The sequence below is a fragment of the Panthera leo genome, chromosome E3 (assembly GCF_018350215.1).
Source record: "Panthera leo isolate Ple1 chromosome E3, P.leo_Ple1_pat1.1, whole genome shotgun sequence".
NCBI lineage: Eukaryota > Metazoa > Chordata > Mammalia > Carnivora > Felidae > Panthera > Panthera leo.
This window is the reverse complement of record NC_056694.1, coordinates 10,953,371-10,970,724: the sequence shown is the minus strand read 5'-3', so window position 1 is coordinate 10,970,724 and position 17,354 is coordinate 10,953,371. Positions and strand designations below refer to the sequence as shown.

At 61.2% G+C, this 17,354-nt stretch overlaps 1 protein-coding gene across 1 annotated transcript in view; it reads left to right on the top strand.

The window, feature by feature from the left end:
- CASTOR2 (cytosolic arginine sensor for mTORC1 subunit 2) overlaps positions 1-15,748 on the top strand; it is a 53,626-nt gene extending 37,878 nt beyond the window's left edge. Inside the window, exons 3-9 of the mRNA XM_042921716.1 lie at positions 7,636-7,829; positions 8,233-8,365; positions 8,853-8,976; positions 9,746-9,856; positions 10,253-10,335; positions 13,670-13,764; positions 13,844-15,748. Coding sequence (XP_042777650.1) covers positions 7,636-7,829; positions 8,233-8,365; positions 8,853-8,976; positions 9,746-9,856; positions 10,253-10,335; positions 13,670-13,764; positions 13,844-13,909 — 806 coding nt within the window. The 3' untranslated portion in view covers positions 13,910-15,748. The remainder of the gene's footprint in view (positions 1-7,635; positions 7,830-8,232; positions 8,366-8,852; positions 8,977-9,745; positions 9,857-10,252; positions 10,336-13,669; positions 13,765-13,843) is intronic.
- Positions 15,749-17,354: the final 1,606 nt, after the last annotated feature.

The following is a 17,354-nucleotide window of genomic DNA, read 5'->3' as shown; positions in this document are numbered from 1 at the left end:
AGGAAGCAGGACGAGTGAGACCAGGAGAGGCAGAGGCAAGGGGGAGCCCGTGAAGGGTGTTGCCTGAACTCAAAGGGCTTGCCCGCAGAGAACCGAGTGGGGAGGCTGGCACAGTGAGGACAGAGCAGGAATCGAGAAAGATTCCAGATCAGAATTTACCTGGGACTTTCCTGAGCTCCACTGCCGACCGGCACAGAGCCTCACGTTTTGGGTCTGGAAGAAGTAGTGAGTCTTCTTCAGGATGTCCCTTTCTTGGGGGGGGGGGGGCTCCGAAGAGGAGACTTTGGGGGAGCTCGTGTAGTCAGGGAAGGCTTCCCGGAGGAGGCAGTTTTTTGCTGCCCTTGATGGGCTGAGGAGGGAGAGAGCATGTCCGGTAGGCGTCTATGAGTAAGTACAGGAGAAGCAGAAACCAGGTGAGCCTGGTTTCACCTCTTCTAAAACAGAGGTGAGCAAGGTAAATTTGCACCTTATTCCGCAGACAGTAGGGAGCCACTGAAGATTGTTGAGCTGCAAGAGAGTCATCACTGAGGCTGGATTCAGGTAGAGGCAGCTGGGTGAGCGTACGGGAGGGGAGTGTGAGGTGGGGGCCTCCCTGGGAAGTGTAGAAGCAGGCACTGTCCAAATTGAGGTCTTGAGACCCTAACTGGCCCAGGGAGGGGATCACCCACCACCCTGAAGCCCTGAGGTTCCCCGGAGCCAGTAACAATTGCCTGGCTTCCCCCCCAAACCTTTTCCAGTGGCAGGGAAGTAACAATAGCAAAGGGCTCATCTGCTCAGTCTTCAAGTCAGGGGAAGGTGGGACCTGGGACAGGTTTGAATTATTCACCCAGCAGGGGCTGGGAGGAGGGGCCCAGCCTCTGGCCACCCTTAACTCTGTGACTTCCAGGTAGGGGGTCTTGCTTCCAGGCTGCAATTCCTGGCCAGCACACCAGGCTTCTTGGTCATCCATTATTGCCCAAGAAAAATCTAGAAACATCGTGTGCCTCTAATGAAGTGTGCTGTCTCCTGCACTCATGTTCTAGACCTCTGGGGTGGGGGGGGGGGGGGATACACAAAGCCAGACTCCTGTTCACCTGCACAGCCTTCCTGTTACGAGCTCAGTGGAGACGCCTCACCTCATGGGCTCGTTCCAGTGGTTAAGAGCAAAGACCCGTTTTACAAGTGAGGAAACATCACTGTGCGTGATGGATGGGGTGCGGATTTGAAGCAGGAAATGCCTTTGCGACGGTCCGGGCAGAATTAAGGAAAGTACTCTGACAAAGTGGTATGGGGGTTCCAACAACCGAGGTCAGGAGCAGCTGCTGAGAAGGGGGTGGGGTGGCAGGCAGTGGGGGAAGGCTCTTAGAGGCAGGATCTGGGGGAGGAGAGGGGCGGAAGGAGCCACACGGTTCCACCTTCTTGCCCAAGCTCCGGGAGGCTTCTCTTCAGACAGGGAGTTTGGTCTGTGGCCACCTCCGTGGGACACGTGGCTGTGCCAGCTGTGCAAACACTGCTTGCCCCCCAAAGGCCTCCCGTGGCCTCTGTTAGCATCAGCCAGGGAGCCTTGGTGACTGTTCACTGGCGTGGAACTTTCACGGTTGGGAACCGGCCGCCCTTTGCAGTTCACTTGCACGCAAGATGAAGAATCTTGGAGGGGGTGGGGACAGGACGTCAACCAGACAGCTCTTCGTTTAATGTGGAGATTAAGAGTTGGCTCAACTGGATGCTGTCCGTCTGGGTGGCAAACAGAAGCAGGAGGCGTGTGTGGGGTTCGATCTTTTACATATTGAATGAGCACTTACTATGTGCGGTGCGAGGTGTTCTTGGGGACCCAAAATGACGGTCCCTGCCCTGACTTCTGGGTAGTGGGCAGAATCTTAGGTTTGCAGTTTCAGAGGGGTCCGGGGGTAATTGGGCTCCCCATCACGGGCCCCCACAAAGTCCCCGTATCCGAACGTGTGATCCGTCGCACAGTGGGGAGGGGCGAGCTCAGGGGCCGCGATCGGTCCAAAGGTGGAGCAGGAAAGTCGTTGAAAAGCAACCCCTGGCCTCACCCTGGGCTGAGACAGGAAAGACCCAGGTTCGGGTCCAGCTCTGCCACTTTCGCCGCTTATGATTCTGGACGAGCTGCTTCATCCCAAACCCGGGATCACCCTTCCCTTCCAGAAGGCGCGCACGTGGCCATACTATGCACCTGTGCTCCATAGGCATCAGGGAGTCGCCGCGTCTACCTTGCACGTCCACAGGGGCGGAGAGGGCTGTGCCCGCCAGAGCTCTGAGCTCCTAGCTTGTCCTTTACCATTTCAGTAAGCGGAGGACAAAGTGGTGCCCCCAGCGGGGGTCGCCTCTCCAGGAAGTCCAAGCTCCCAGCTCAGTCCGTCCGGTTCTTATTGTTCCCCTAAAGCTGATCCTCCCAGGGAGCACGGGGGGGACAGTGCCCATCTGCATGTGTAGTGGCCTCCTACTCACTCCCCCTCCGCCCCTGCCTCGCGTGAAGTAACACCCCGGAGCTGAGATTGCGTTTGCCAGGATGGGGAGAGAGGCAGGGAGAGCAATGAGGGAGGGGGAGGGGTGGGCCTTTGAGTGCCTGCCCCCTGCAGGGTCCTGGCCATTCCCGTGACACCCCAGTTCCCACCCACCCTCCGACCTCCCTCCAGGGCCGCCTTGTGGCAGATCTCTTCCTGGGAGAGCTCCACGGTCTACACCCCCGTGCTGGCCCGCAGTGGCTATGCTTCCTGTCTTTTTATTCTACCCAGTATAGTCTCCTGCTCATTCCCCGATACCAAGTAGCCTTCCAAGGCATGCCTCCCTTCTCTTTACGTTTTGGCAGTTTTCAGACCCGCACCGCAGCTGAGAGCCCACTACGGTAACTGCCCCCGTACCCTCCCCCTGGAAGGGGGACTCCCCACCTGTTAACCTTTGAAGACCATTGCCCTCTCCCTCCTTCCGGTAAACACACGCGCACGCATTTATCGTTTGCTGAACCATCCGAAGGACAGCTCACCCCTAACCACCTGAGCACCTGTCATTTGATAATAAGAGCCCCGTCCTGTTCATCGCGCCCGCAGAATGAGACACTCCTTCTGTCTCTAACATCAGTTCTCATTTAGACAGCTACCCAAAGATACGTTGTGTAGCTGGAAAATGTGCTTTTTAACCGGGCATGCAGCGTTCTGTGGCCGATGAGCCGTGGTCCGTCCGCCTGGGTCTTCATTTGAAATCCCTTTGGGTTGAAGCCTCACCCGTGAGTCTGTCGTCGCCCCGCGTGTCAACTGCTCCTTCCCAGGGAAGCCGCACAGTGAGAACACTCTCGTTATGTTTTGCCCAACTGCCGTCCAGAAACCATCGAAACTACCACCAGCAATGTACTAACAAAGTCTCTGGCATGTGGTGAGGGCTCGGATGCCAGACGCTTAGCTAAGCGCTTGATGGGGATTATCTCATTTAATCCTCGAAGCATCTTCTGGACCTGATCCTGATTTCATCATTCTGTGTTTGAAAACTTAAGAAACCGAGGGGGCGTTGACTTTGTGCCCAGAGTCGTATCGGCAGGATTAAACCCTCCCGTCTGACCCCAGGACTCTTGACCCTGCTGCAGGCAGGGTAGGAGAAGCCTGAGGCACACAGGCTGTGTGGGGAGGTAGCAGCTGTGTAGCACGGGGGACCGCGGGTCCTACAGCCGGAACAGGGGAGTCCTGGGGACGTGGGGGTATGGTGAACAGCGCAGGGGGCGCTCTACCCAGCGACAGAGCCACCCCACTTTGTGGCTGGGGGTGACAAGACCAGTTAACCTCCTCCACCACAGAGCGTGTTCAGCTCTGAGTGGCTATTTTTAGGGTCTGGTACTATGTGCAGTGACAGAAATAATCCATTTCGGTCTTGGAATGGGTCCACTGTTCCTCTAGGGAAGGGCAAGCTTCCTGCCTCCTGGTCAGCCTCCTGGAAGCTCATCCCCACGGCCCCAGAATGGCAGCTCGGGCACCCTGAAGCTTGGCCCCAGGGTGAGGCTGGGGCCCGGACAGGCCTGCCTTCCCTCTCCCCTAGAATGCCAGGGCAGTGCTCTGAGGTCCCGGGGGCGGGAAGCAGCAAACAACTGTGGTTTCCAGATGCTTCTGCTCCCCTGGCAAAGCTCGCCCTTTTGGAAGTATGGTGACCACCGGTCTGAAACTGACCACCGTCAGTGGGTTCTGTCCGGGGCCGAGAGCCAGGAGCGGGGGCCCTGAGGCTGGGAGCAGGGCGGGCAGACCCAGACTGGCCAACGGTTGGATTGGCCTGAAATCCTGTGCTCCCACCCCCACCCCCACGCCCCCGTTTGCAGCCTCGGGCCTGGGCTTCTCTCCCCGGGACTCCTCCACACCTGCCGAGAAAGACTCCCCAGAGCAGAGCCTTGGCCGCACCAGCACCCCTTAGCCATGCACACGCCCAGCGGTTCACCGACGATGTGCCTTCCCTGCTGTATCTGCAGCAGCTCCCTGGCAACCTCCCCTGGGCAGGGTGGAGCCAGGGTTTGGGGTTTGTCACTGTCCGAGAGCCCGAAGCCTGTGTCCTCTGCCCTCCTCCCACCTGCTCTCGGGAGACCCCCCCCCCACCGTGCCCCGCTAGAATGCGGAACTCGGGTCCGCGGGGCAGAGGAGCTCCCACCTGCACGGTGAAGGCCTCGCGGGGTCCACGGAGACCACATGAAGGCGACGCCTGGGTGTGGGACTCATGGTGTCCCAATTGGAGCCCCTGCTGGCCCAATGCCTCCACTTTACAGTCCTGGAGCTAAGCCTTGGTGGGGGGGGGGGGGGGTTGGGGGGGGGGCTTCCCTGATACTCCAGGGTGGGCTGGTGGCCAAGGTGGGTCTGGAAGGCATTCCACGGTGCCAGAATGAGATTGCCCTGCCATTTACTACCCAGTGATCTTGGGGTCCGTCAGCTTCCCTCTCTGGGCCTCAGTTTCTGGCCCTGTGAAATGGGAGCGGGGGCCGACTTTTCAGCCTATTGTGCGTCCATAAGTAGATGAACAGCGTTCAGACAGCATCCCTGATTCGCCGATGTCTGGGCCCCTCTTCGGAGCCCCCTCCCTTATTGGGGACCTGGTCCTTCTTCCTGGTCCATGCCCAGAGCAGAGCATGAGGTCTGTTTCCTAGTCGGACCTGGGTTTGAATCCTGGCTCTTACGCGTCTGGTGCGTCCACAAGCAGATGGGCATCGGTCCCCGCTGGTGGATTGTAAATTCAGAGAAGTTGGCCGGCTCTGGGAATCGTCTCTGTGGGAGTGGCATCGGCTGCCCCAGGGCCTTTGCCCGATCCTGGGAAGGTGGATACAAGCAAGGGATGATGTCGGAGGCCACCCCCCACCTCGGGTCTGGCAGGGTGATGGAGCGGAAGTTGGGGGATGGGGGGCGGGAAACAGGGGAGGTCGGGGGGTGGGAACTGTGCGGCCCGGACAGAGTAGAGCTGCCACCGCCCCACTCGTCTCACACCTCCGCGGGCTGGGCGCTGAGCCTGGCGGAGAATGAAGCCGACCGGGGCCAGCGCCCTGGTGAGGGTGACACCCCGGGGACTCGCACCCCCTGCCCGGGACGGTAACCACTCACCGTGTGCAGCCATCAGAATTGAAATGCACCAAAATTAAATAAAACTCACAGTCTGTTTTCTTCGCTTGCACCAGCCGTATCTCCTCTGGTGGGAATGGCGACCGTCTGGGGGCAGCGCAGGTGTAGCCCCCCTCCGTCCTTGCACAGAGCTCCCCCGGACAGCGCTCAGTGAGGAGAGGACTTTGGCTTTTCTTCGAAGGATGTGGGAAGCCGCTGGGTGCTTTCGGGTTGTGAGCAGCTTGGAATGGGCAGGCAGAGGGTGGCTTTGCCAAAGCTGACGCAGCCTCGTGTTAGCATGCGGCAACATGAGTGAGCCTTCCGGAATTTTCCGGAGAAGGCTTCAGGGGTTCTGCCCTAATGAAAAGGGACACTTAAGATTTTTCGTCGCCAAATATATTACAATGGTGCCTGAGATGGCTGGCCACCGTCGGGGCCCCGCGACTCACGGGGTGGACTATCGGGACGCCCCAGCCCCAGGGGGCTCTCAGTGCTGCCCCTTAGAATTTCAGAACTGAGCTCCTGGTTCTGGGGAGCATGGTTCCTCTGGAGGTCTGTCCTGGGGCTCTCCCTCTTCTGACCCCCCACGTAACAGACTAAAAGTGTCTCCCGACTCGTGATTTCAGCTCAGGTCATGATCTCAAAGCTCGTGAGTTCGAGCCCCGCGTCGGGCTCTCTGCTGTCAGCACAAAGCTTGCTTCAGATCCTGTCTCCCTCTCTCTCTCTCCGCCCCTGCCCCTCCCCCAAGATAAAACCATTTAAAAAGCCTTTCCTCCTGCTCTTCCTCCCAGACTTTCCCCTTTTGTGGGAAGCCGCCTCCCTCTCCAGCCAGCCTGGCCAGCACGGTCCTTTCTCAGCAGCAGGACCAATGGGCTCACTAGCCTGTGGTTACCATGGCAACCGGAGCTGGGCAGGTGGGAGTCCAGGTGGGGCCTCACTCGGTTTCCCCTCCTTGGAAGCCGTCTTGCCCGAGGCCAGCTTCCTAGGGTAGCACTGTCCTCATCACTGTCATCCAGACAGCCCCCCTGATTCCCTGGTGGCTGAGCCCCTCTTCCGGTCTCCCGCCCTGACTGAGGACCTGGCCCTTCTTCCGGGTCGGTGCCCAGAACGGAGCGGGAGGTTTGTTTCCTAGTCGGACCTGGGTTTGAATCCTGGCTCTCACTCGCTAAGGGATCTCGGGCGGTCGCCAGCCCCCTCGGCGCTCTGGTGCGCCACGCCTACAGTGGCAATGACAGTCCTGGTACAGGGTGTGTCTGAGCAGACGCCTGTGATGCGCAGAGAGCCCCGTGTGCAGCCCGCGTCGCACTCTGTAGCCGTGCGTTGGAGACAGGTGCACCTGCGTGTACCCGCGTCCTGTGGGCCAGGCTCCAGTCCTGAGTCTCGGACTGCTCTTCTGCGGGACCGGCTAGGACAGGTGAACATTTGGATTCCGGGGGTTTGTGAGCTGGTCGGTGATTACCACCACTCTGACCCTCCGGTGCTCACCCCCAGGAGCCCTGGGCTGTCTGGAGGGACTCGGGTGGCATCCTTAGGAACCCTCCTGGAGCTCTGTGTTCTTCCAAGACGCAAGTCTGATAGAAGCAGGGAGAGAAATCCTGGGGGCCCCCCACCCCCCGCCCTGGCGCTGGCCCCCTCTCTACCTCTGGCCCCCTAGGAGGGTCCCAGGAACCCAGTATGAAAACCACAGGGCCCATTCCACCAGTATGAGGGTGGTGATGGCAGCCCGACTCTGGAGCGAGAACTGGAAATAACAAAGTCACTACTGACTGCTGGACACCATCGTTGGTATGAATACCATGGCGGAGGACATGGAGGCCCAGCCCCATAAGGCACTTGTCACCGAGGTTCCTGCCCTGCTGAGCTGCCTGGCGCATGTCTGCTCGGTGCTCCCGGCCCGGGACCCCGGATCCCATCCTCCTTTGACAGACGAGGGCACCGAGGCCCAGAGGGCGGGGCTGGCCGGGGTCACACAGCCACCCCCCGTCCCTGCAGCCCTGCCCTGCCCTGCCCCCCCCCCCCGCAGGACCTGGGACCCAGCAGTCACAGGCCTGCCTTCCGTGTCCTCCCCTCTCTCCCCCAGAGCTGCCCTCCTCGGAGCACCTGAGCGTGGCAGGCGCCACCTGGCTGGCCCTGAACGTGGTGTCGGGCGGGGGTGGCTTCTCCGGCTCCCAGCCCATCGGCGTGACCAAGATTGCCAAGTCAGTCATCGCCCCGCTGGCCGACCAGAACATCTCCGTGTTCATGCTGTCTACGTACCAGACAGACTTCATCCTGGTGAGCCGGGGCCCCCGCCCGCCGGGGCCGTGGGTGAGGTGGTCCACAGTGGTCCCCGGCCCCATCCTGTGATCCGCTCACAGAGACGTCAGGGGTGCCTGGGGGTCATCGGTCAGGGGTCAGCACCACCCAGGTGGGGCTTCGGGGCCCTGCCCGGCCCCACACACCGCCTGCCTTTCGCAAGCCATGCTTGCTTTGACCCGGGGGCCAGGAAGTAAGGGGCACAGACCTGCACCTCCCGGCCCTCTGTGCGGTGTCCTCTGCCCTGCATCCTCCCAGCTGCCCCTGGGGAGGCGCACGCACCCGGTTCCAGGCTCCCATCCGCCCCCCCCCCCCCCCCGCCGAGGGTTGCAGGAGGGTCAGGGGCTACGGGACACTCACATCCTTGAGTCCCCGCCCCCAGGTGCGTGAACGGGACCTGCCCTTCGTCACGCACACCTTGTCGTCAGAGTTCACCATCCTGCGGGTCGTCAATGGCGAGACGGTAGCAGCCGAGAACCTCGGCATCACCAATGGCTTCGTGAAACCCAAGATGGGTGAGTTGGGGCGGGGGGGTGCCCTACAGGGGAGACCCCGAGAAGTTACCAGGTCCCACCCCAGAGCGGCCCCAGAGCGGAGCGTACATTAAGCACCAGACGTAACACAGCGTAACAATCCTGGTCAGACATTGCTGTCAAGGGTTAGCAAGGAGGGGAGACACAGACACAGCCGGCGATGGCCAGAGGCCACTCCTCACCCACCCAGGGTATCAGGGCAGACCTCCCAGAGGCAGTGACTCTCGAACTGAAGCTTGGGGCACAAGTAGGAGCTCAGCCAAGTGGTGGAGGTTGGAAAGGGCATTCCAGGCAGACAGCAGGGCATGTGCAAAGGCCCGGGGGTCTGGAGGTGAGCCCAGAGAATCAGGAGAGCTGTGGGTGATATTGGAGGCTACAGAAGGGACAAGGGCCAGGTCTCCTCCACCTTCCTGGGCCCTCCTGCCCGATGCTGCTCTTCCCTGAGCACCTGATGTCTTTGCTCTCCCAGTCCAGAGGCCTGTCATCCACCCTCTGTCCAGCCCAAGCAACAGGTTCTGTGTCACCAGCCTGGACCCTGACACGCTGCCTGCGGTCGCCACACTCCTCATGGACGTCATGTTCTACTCCAACGGGTACGGCCCCCTTGGACATGAGAGGCTACAGGGGTATCAGGGGGATGGACATGACTCTGCCTGGAAGCCCCAGTCCAAGGAGGGAGACACAGACCTGCCCTGAAAGCTGGTCTGGTGGCGGAGGTGGAGGGGGTGCATCACGGCTCTACCCAAAAGGCCCGCTCCAAGAGGGGAGACATTCTTCCTGGAGAACCCCGAAACTGGGGGAAGCCCCAAGTGCACATGTGCATGTAATGAACACCCCACTGTCGTCCCCTGAGGTCCAAGGGCAAGAGCCCAGTCAGTCGAGGAGCCAGGATCTTGGGATTTTTCGTTCAGCAGACAATAGGCTTTGCATTTTTCCTCAGAGCGGATTTTAAGTTTAGGCCAACGCTGAGTGGGGTGGGACCAGGGGCCAGTGAGCTGGCAGTGACCACAGCCTGTGCCCTGAGACTGGGATTGGTGCAGGGACAGAGGACGCTGCTAAGGAAGGGACACGTGTAGTCTGCACTCGGGGCCTGCCGGGTCTCCGGCACTGCGAAGTGTGGTGCACACCTCGGTGAACGCCGTGGGCTCATCTGTATCTCACCGATGACGAGACTGCGGGGGGCGGGGGCACAGGTTCAGGATCACCCAGCAGGGCGGGGTCAGGGCCAAGTCCTGGGGCTTTCCCGGGCTTCCCAGCACTGTGTGCCGAGGCCTGTGGGCAGGCAGGAGGGCCAGGTGGGGGTCCTGGTGCAGCGGGGGCCCACTGCCCCCCCTCACCAGCGCCCCCTCCCCGGCCCCCCAGAGTGAAGGACCCCATGGCCGCCGGTGAGGACTGCGGCCACATCCGCTTCTTCTCCTTCTCCCTCATTGAGGGCTACATCTCCCTGGTGATGGACGTGCAGACCCAGCAGAGGTGAGTCGGGCCCAGGGTGGGCTGGCTCCGTGGTGGGTGCCCTTCGTACCTAGTGGGTGCTCAGCACAGTCCTGCCTCGTGGCTGAGCTGGGCCCATCTTTCAGATGACAGCAGCTCAGAGAGACGAAGGCCTGGGGCCGTCCGGGCGCTCCCCGTCTCTGGGGCCGGGGCTGGGGATGGCATCCCTCGTGCAAATTGGCTAAGGGGGGCATTTGTTCCAAAGCCCGCTCCCAGCCTCGCCCTCCCCTTCTGCCCCGATGAGGAGGGCACGGAGAGGGGGTCCTTGACACCCTGGAGCTCCCGAGCCCCCTCGCTGTGGCCCCGCATCAGTGCCCCGAGGGCCGGCCAAGGGACCACGACCAACGTCAGCCTCTGGGGTTTTCTCTCTTTGTTAAGGTTCCCTAGTAATTTGTTGTTCACGAGTGCGTCCGGAGAGCTCTGGAAGATGGTGCGGATCGGAGGACAGCCCCTGGGATTTGGTGAGTCCCGTGGGGCTCCACACCGGTGGGGGGGGCGGGGGGGAGGCCTAGCATCGCCGACCTCCGTCTGGGGTCCCTCACCCTGCGGTGCAGATGGGGAGGCTGAGGCTTGCCCAGCCGAGGTCCCCACCGCCACGGGCCCTTGACCGGCGAGCGACAGGAGGCACGGGCCTGCAGAGGACGGGAGGAGCTCCTTCCACCCAAGTGCCCTTGTTTTTAAGCCACTCGTTAGCCCCATCTGCTCACAGGCGGGGGCTGCTGTTGTTTCGATGAGTTTCCCTCGTGTAGATCAATACAGTTGCCGAACAGTCTCCCAGTAAGACTCCGGACACCCCCCCCCCCACCCCTGAATATCTCACCCTTCCTGTTCTCTCCTCTGTAACCACGACAAACTGATCCCATGGGAAGAAATCCCCAGTGATTCCCCACGACTCCGTCTAGACTCAGTTTCCACAACTGCCCAAACAGTGTCTTTGGGCAGATAGTGTTTTCCTTGAGCATTTTACAAGGGGCCACAGGGCTCAGGGCCCTCGGTAGGTAGCAGGGCCACGTGGCACCGATCCGCCCGGTACTGGGTGGGGGCTGCTGGCCCCGTTACCAGGGATGCAGCCATCAGAAAGGATTTCTTTAGGCTGGACTCGCTAGATGCCAGAGCTCGAACCTGGGAGAGGCTGTCAGTAAGTTACAGGGCAGTCGTTTCTGGGAGCATCCTCGGCCAGCCCTGAGCACTGATTTCCCACAGATGGAGTGAAGAATGTTCCAGATAAAGCTCAGACTGCTCCAGGGGCCATCGTGTCAGCCCTGGGCGCTCAGTTCCCGGGACAGGAGATGGAGGTGGCAGAGCATTTTGACCTGAGGGCGAAGGGTCAGTGAGGGAGCCATGTCCTGCCTCCTGCCTCACCCGCCTCTGGGTGAGCCTGCAGGTGGACAGTAACTAGCAGGACGGGACAGGCCCCCCAACCCCCACCTCCCACCCCAGCTCTGCTCACATCAAGGCCAAAGCCAGAGCCATGCTGGGGGCAGGACAGTAGGCTGTTCTCTGGAGTGCTGGGAAATGTACACTGATGGCTCCTGGTCCGACCCTGGGACCCACAGCCTGCCTCTCAGGACCTCCTTCTCCACAGACCCCAGCCTTTCTCCCGCCTACTTGTGCAGGGTCATGGGGATGTGGAGATGAGCCCTGGGCTGGAAGAAAGCGGCGAGACCGCAGGCAGGCTGCTTAACCTCTGAGCCTCGGTTTCCTACTACGTAAGATAACGATGACCGTAGATGCTGCGTCCGAGTGGCGAAGCAGGCTGCATGTGCTGTCACCGTCACATGGAAGGACCGGGTGATTGGAGAAGCGTCAGGAAGGGAGGGCTTCCCGGTGAAGGTGACTGGTGGATATTCACCCGGCCGCGGGGAGGAGAGGGCAGTAGCAGCAGAGGGAGGTATGACGTGACACCCAGGTGGCTCCCGGCGGCCGTGCCCAGGGTGCAGAGTCCAGAGATAGAGAGGGTGAGCTGCTCAGGTCACCACAGGCAGCGTGGCCAAGGCCAGACCGAAGGGCCTGTCACTATTTCTTCCTGAAGGTGGAGGCGTCCGGCAGAGCTCGGGCGGGCAAAGCGGGGGCCGCCGGGGGGTCACCAGGAGACTCAGGCCAGAAGCAGGAGGACACGCGTGTCGGCTCGCCTTTCAGCCCCCAGCTCTGGTTCCGAGTTGATCGAAATAGACCGCGTAGAATACAAAAACAGAAAGTCCAAATAAAGAAGAGATACAGAGGGGATGGGTGGGTGAAACCCAAAACATCTCTCCATCGGCAGACGTCTGCACGTCGCCGTGAGGCTGTTTTCGTCTGCGCGGCCCCGCGGGCGGGCAGCCAGGGGAAAGGGTGTGTGTAAGAATCGGCCGCGGAAGCTGGGTCTGCCTGCCTTCCCGGGACACCGCGGGGTTCGAAGCCATGCTTCCAGCTATAAATAGCCCCGCAAGAAAAATAGCTTCCCGAGAATCCAAAGGATTCTAGACCGGCAGATCCCATATGTTTTCGAGCGTGGTTTGGAGTAAACACGTTTTCTAATCCTAACCCCACGCGCGCACACGCACACAGCCCAGATTGCATTTGCACAAAACCGTACTCGCTCAAGCTCTGCGCTGCGCCATTTGGTCTTTTCCTTTGCCGTCGCATCATTTTGTAAAATGCTGGCCACCGGCCTCCTAGGTGGGTGTCACGGATGGGTCCCAGCCCACAGTTGGAAAGGCGTCGTTCTAGACTCTAATCTCCCGCCTCCGTCTCTATCGGGATCGTTGCGTCTGGAGCTAAAGGGTCTTGGATACAACCAGTCTCCACCGCTTGGTGGCAGAGGGTCACCAGATGTGCAGGCCCCAGGCCTGTACGGCCACCGAAAGGGCCTTCGGGTCCAGCCAGGAGCCCCCGGCGGGCCAAGCGAAAAGCAGGAGTTTGAGAAGCCTAGCGGGTCGCCACACGGGTCCAGGGCTGGGCTGACAAGATCAGGAGCCGGGGCCAGGGAGTGAGGGGGCAGAGGGGAGGCTGGATGGGGTGATAATGGGGATGGGGATGGGGATAATGGAGGCTGGATGGGGTGTTGCAGTGGTGCAGCCGGGGCTGTTTCCCAGGCTTCAGCCTCAGAGTCACGGGGGGAACTGGTGACCCGATCTGGCCTCTCCCACCCAGTCGGGGACAGTGTTGGGAAAAATGTACCATTGTCAAAATCTGAACAGTGGCTTTGGGAGAAACCACCTGAAAACTTTGAGTGGGTTGTGTTGGTGACTCAGAGTGGTCCTCGCACCCTGGAGGTCTTCCTGTAGGAGGCAGCCTTGAATGGTGCCTTCAAAACAGACAGGATGCTGGAGGCGAGGGACTTTGCAGAAGTCCCGTTCGGGCCCCAAACAAATGCCTGGCACCGCCCTTAGGACAGGCAGAGGTCACTCATTACCCGGTGGGGACTCCCAACGGGGAAGGTTACGCTCAGAGAGAGGAAGTGACTGGACCACTCTGGCTAGAAGAGAGTCAGACGTCGACAGGAGAGAGGGCGTGGACCCATGTCCTCCCGTCAGCCACAGCTCCATCTCGGAGAACTCGAAAGGTGGCGGGGAAGGAGGCCTGGAAACAGGACCGAAGCCGGACAGAGCTGGGCCGTGAGGAGCCCCACAGAGGAGAGCTCGTTGCTGGCCAGGGACATCCGAGAAGGCTCCCGGACGGAGGGGCCTTGCGCTAAGGTTTCAGGGCGAGGGGCAGGAGCGCTTAGATACTGCGGGTGCGTGGCAGGCGCTGTCAGCAGAGCAGGGTGGAAGGCTGGCCGAGGAGGCTGAGCGTGGTCCCCACCTCTGTCCCCAGATGAGTGTGGCATCGTGGCCCAGATCTCCGAGCCCCTGGCTGCCGCAGACATCCCTGCCTACTACATCAGTACTTTCAAGTTCGACCACGCGCTGGTGAGTGTCGAGGGCGAGGGGGCGAGGGATGCCAGTCCGGGGCTCATGGCTACTTGCCCCCCCTTCCTGCCCCCTGCAGGTACCAGAAGAAAACATCAACGCCGTCATCGGCGCCCTGAAAGTCAGCCAAGCAGAGAAGCATTAGGAGGGCCTCTTCCACTCCTCCCTGTCTGCCCCCCCAGGCCTGGGCCAGGCCCCTCCCCCGAAGATTCTTCTCACAGTATTTCTCACGGACTGGAAAATCGGCCCCGGGGGCCCCCAAGACAGGGCCTCAGGGAGACACCCCCTGATTGCTCACCCTGCCAGGCCTGGGGCCCAAGCCAAGGCCTCCCCATGCCCTCCTGCCTTCCTGGAGCCCCCAGACCCTCCAGAGAACCCCCCCCTCCCCCCAGCCGCTCCTCCTCCCCACCACCCCTACTCCAGAAAATGATGTCTGAGGCCCAGGGAGTTTGCGAGCCGACCCGCCTTCCCCTCTGGCCTGGCCCGCGGGGGGAGGGGGGGGGGCAGATGCCGAAGGAAGCAGGCCCCCTCCTACGAGACAATGGGGTTCTGATTCTCGCGTCATCCTGGGGAGCCGGCCGAGCGGAGCCGAGTTCACGGAGACCGGGGAGGCCCCCGTGAGGACCTGAGGCTGGATGTTGTGGCCGCTGGTCTCCGGTTCCGTCAGCTCCGGGCTGGTTCCCGCAGAGTGGAGGCCAGTGGGCGGCCCTCGGGTCACGTGCTGGGGAGGCTCCGACAAGCAGGGGTGGGGCCCTGATCTGGGGAGGACCCAGGCCACCCGGAATCTCACCTGCCATCCACAGGGCCCGCGCCCCGACTCCCAGCAAGACTGCCAAGGGGGCCCTGTCCACACCCTCCCCGCCATAAGCACTCACTCCTGGGGGCGGTTCCCAGGAGCCCCACCAGCCTGGGGCACGAGCTCCTGTCCCCGCTGCTTTCCCTGGACCCTCCTTGGGCAGGCGGAGCCTTGGTTTCCCTGAAGCGGGGGGCATCCCCAGCATTTTGGACCTGGGGTTCCTTGGGTCACCCTCACCCCCCAGCAGTTGACTAGACCAGCACAGGGCTCCCCGTTATCCTGCCCCCTCCCCTGCCCCACTTTTGGGGGGATGTGGAAGGCCTCTGCCCCCAACTCACCTGCCTGCCCGCCCCTCAGCTGGGGCCTGTGGCATTCATGAGTACTTGACCTGGGGGGCAGCTTATCTGAGCCTTAATAGAGAAAACTATACCGTACGTTTTAGTTTCTTATTTAATGTATTCGCGCCCAGGCTGTGGTCGGCGGCAGTTTCAGGGGACAGGGGGCGACGCCTGCTGAGTTCTTTTGGGGGACCCAGAGGCTCAGGGTCCTTTGGCCGACGCCCTGTGGCTCCAGGGACAAGCGTGGGAGTCTGTAGGCGTCACAGAGGTATCAGCCCTTTCTCTGGAGCCACGGGGCAGGGGACAGCCAGGTGGCAGGCCGACCAGGGCGAATGGGGGTGAGCCCCAAGGCGGCCCCTCCCTCCCTGGTGCTCCTTCTCAGGCGACAGCTGCCTTGCGCTGTCCCTGAGAGGCTCAGAGGAGAAAGGAGGGTCTCTCTGGTGAAGGGCTTGTGTGAGCCCCACTGCCCTGTTCTCCCAGCGTCGGGGGACCCTCTGAGCCCGGGACGCCCACCAGATCCTTAAAGATGCTCGGGGCCCAAGCCCTGATGAGGAACCCACTTTTTTTTTTTTTTTTAAGTTCATTCATGTTGCACAAAACTCTTAAAACAACCAAAACGTGTCCATCTGTTTGCTGGCTCCAAAACGGGGTGGGGGGTGGCCGAGCGGGCAGGAAAGCACCTGAGACCCCAAGTCCCCTTTCTCTCCCTGGAAGGCCTTGATTCTCCGTGGCGCGCCTCTCCAGACTCCTTCCCCGTCGGGTCCCCTGATGATGTCACTCCTCCACGCTCCCCCCCACCCCCACCCCGCCGAGCAAATGTGTCGGCCCCGTGACCCCGGAAACGTGTGCTCCCCAGGCCCACCCCCCCCCAGGACGTATCTATTGTACACACTTATAAATACCTGTGTTTTATGTTGATATAGATATATACTGTAAATAGCGTATATACTTGAGCAATATATATGTTAATATATACTGTGTGAGCACACACGCGTGTGTGCACAGTACGTGGATCACAGACCCCGCTGTGTGTGCACGTGTGTGGGCGTGGGGGCCTCCTCCCGCCGCGTCTGCCGTGCACGCGGGCACGTTTTGAGCCACCGTATATTTTTAATTCAAGTATATAGGCAATACATTATTCGAGAAGCCCTGACTTGAGAGGGAAAAAAAACCAGCAGCCCGGGAGCGGAGCCCCAAGACTCCCTCCCCCAGTCTCCCTTGAAAGCTGGATTCGGCCCCTGCCTGCACCCCCGTTTCCATGGTCAAGGCCCCCGGGCACCCTTGTTTTATCTGGGGGACGGTGGTATGGAGGGAGGAGTGTTGGAATTTCTCGCTCTTGAGCAGAAAGGCCCTGTGACCGTTGCTCTTTGCCCAAAGACCTGGGCAGGTAGGTGGTCCCGCCCTGCTTTCCAGCCTGGGCCCCCCTCCCCTCCCCTCCCCTCCCTTCCCCTCCCCTTCCCTTCCCCCTGGCTGACTGCTTACCTGGTCCTTTTCACCGGCAAGCTGAGAAACTTCGGCTTCTTTTCTCAGGCCTCTTCCTGGACACTGGCCCCGTCTAGTCAACAAAAGGACCGAGGCCCTTGACCTTGTGTCCGGGGGGGGCTGGGGTGAGGGCTGGGCTCTCCAGCCGCTTGGGTGTGTTGGCGGCCATCTGGGCCTGGGCCCCGAGCTGCCGTCTGGATCTTCCCGTTCCCTGGGCTCCCCTCTTGCTGTGCCCGTGACGAGCATAGTCAGGGATTTGGTCACCATGGCAGTTTGGGAGGGAAGAGTGCCCCACGTTTGCTGGGTGCGGGGGGCTCTCCAGACCCACCAGAGTGGCCTGAGGGATGTGCCATCGGGGCGGAGGGTGTCTTGGCTCTGGCCGGTGGGGCACATGGCAGGGGCAGGAAAACGGGGTTCCTGAGTGAGGCTGCCGAGAGGTAGGGGTGAGTGGTGGCCCCAACCTGCCTCCTGGGCTCCGGGTGTGTATGTCTTTGCCTCTGTGCCACTCCGCGGTAAGAAAAGCTTGCACCAGCTTAAGGCCACCCTCACCCCTCACCTGCCCCGTCCCTGCACACTAAAGAGAGGAGGCGGGGAGACGGGAAGGCACAACCACCCCCTTCTCCCTCACTCCCGGTTACAAAAATCTCTGTGTCTCAACCCTCAGCATGGGCTCCTCTGGTTTCCAAGAAACGCCTTCCTCCCTCTGTACCCCTTCCTCCGTGGCGGGCTCCAGAGACCAGGGCACACATCCAAGCTGGAGAAGTGTGCAGACTTCCCCTCCCCAGGATTTGGGGGGTCCAGAGCGGCCCGAACACCAGCATCCTCCCCCTGCCTCCCACTCCAGGCCACAGGCCCCTGGTGGGAAGGAAAGGAGCCAGGTGACCCAGAGCTGCCCGCCATGGCCTCCCCCATCAGACAGCGTGGCCCTGGTGACCAGCGTGGTGTCCAGAAGAAGATGCGTGGTCTGGCGAAGC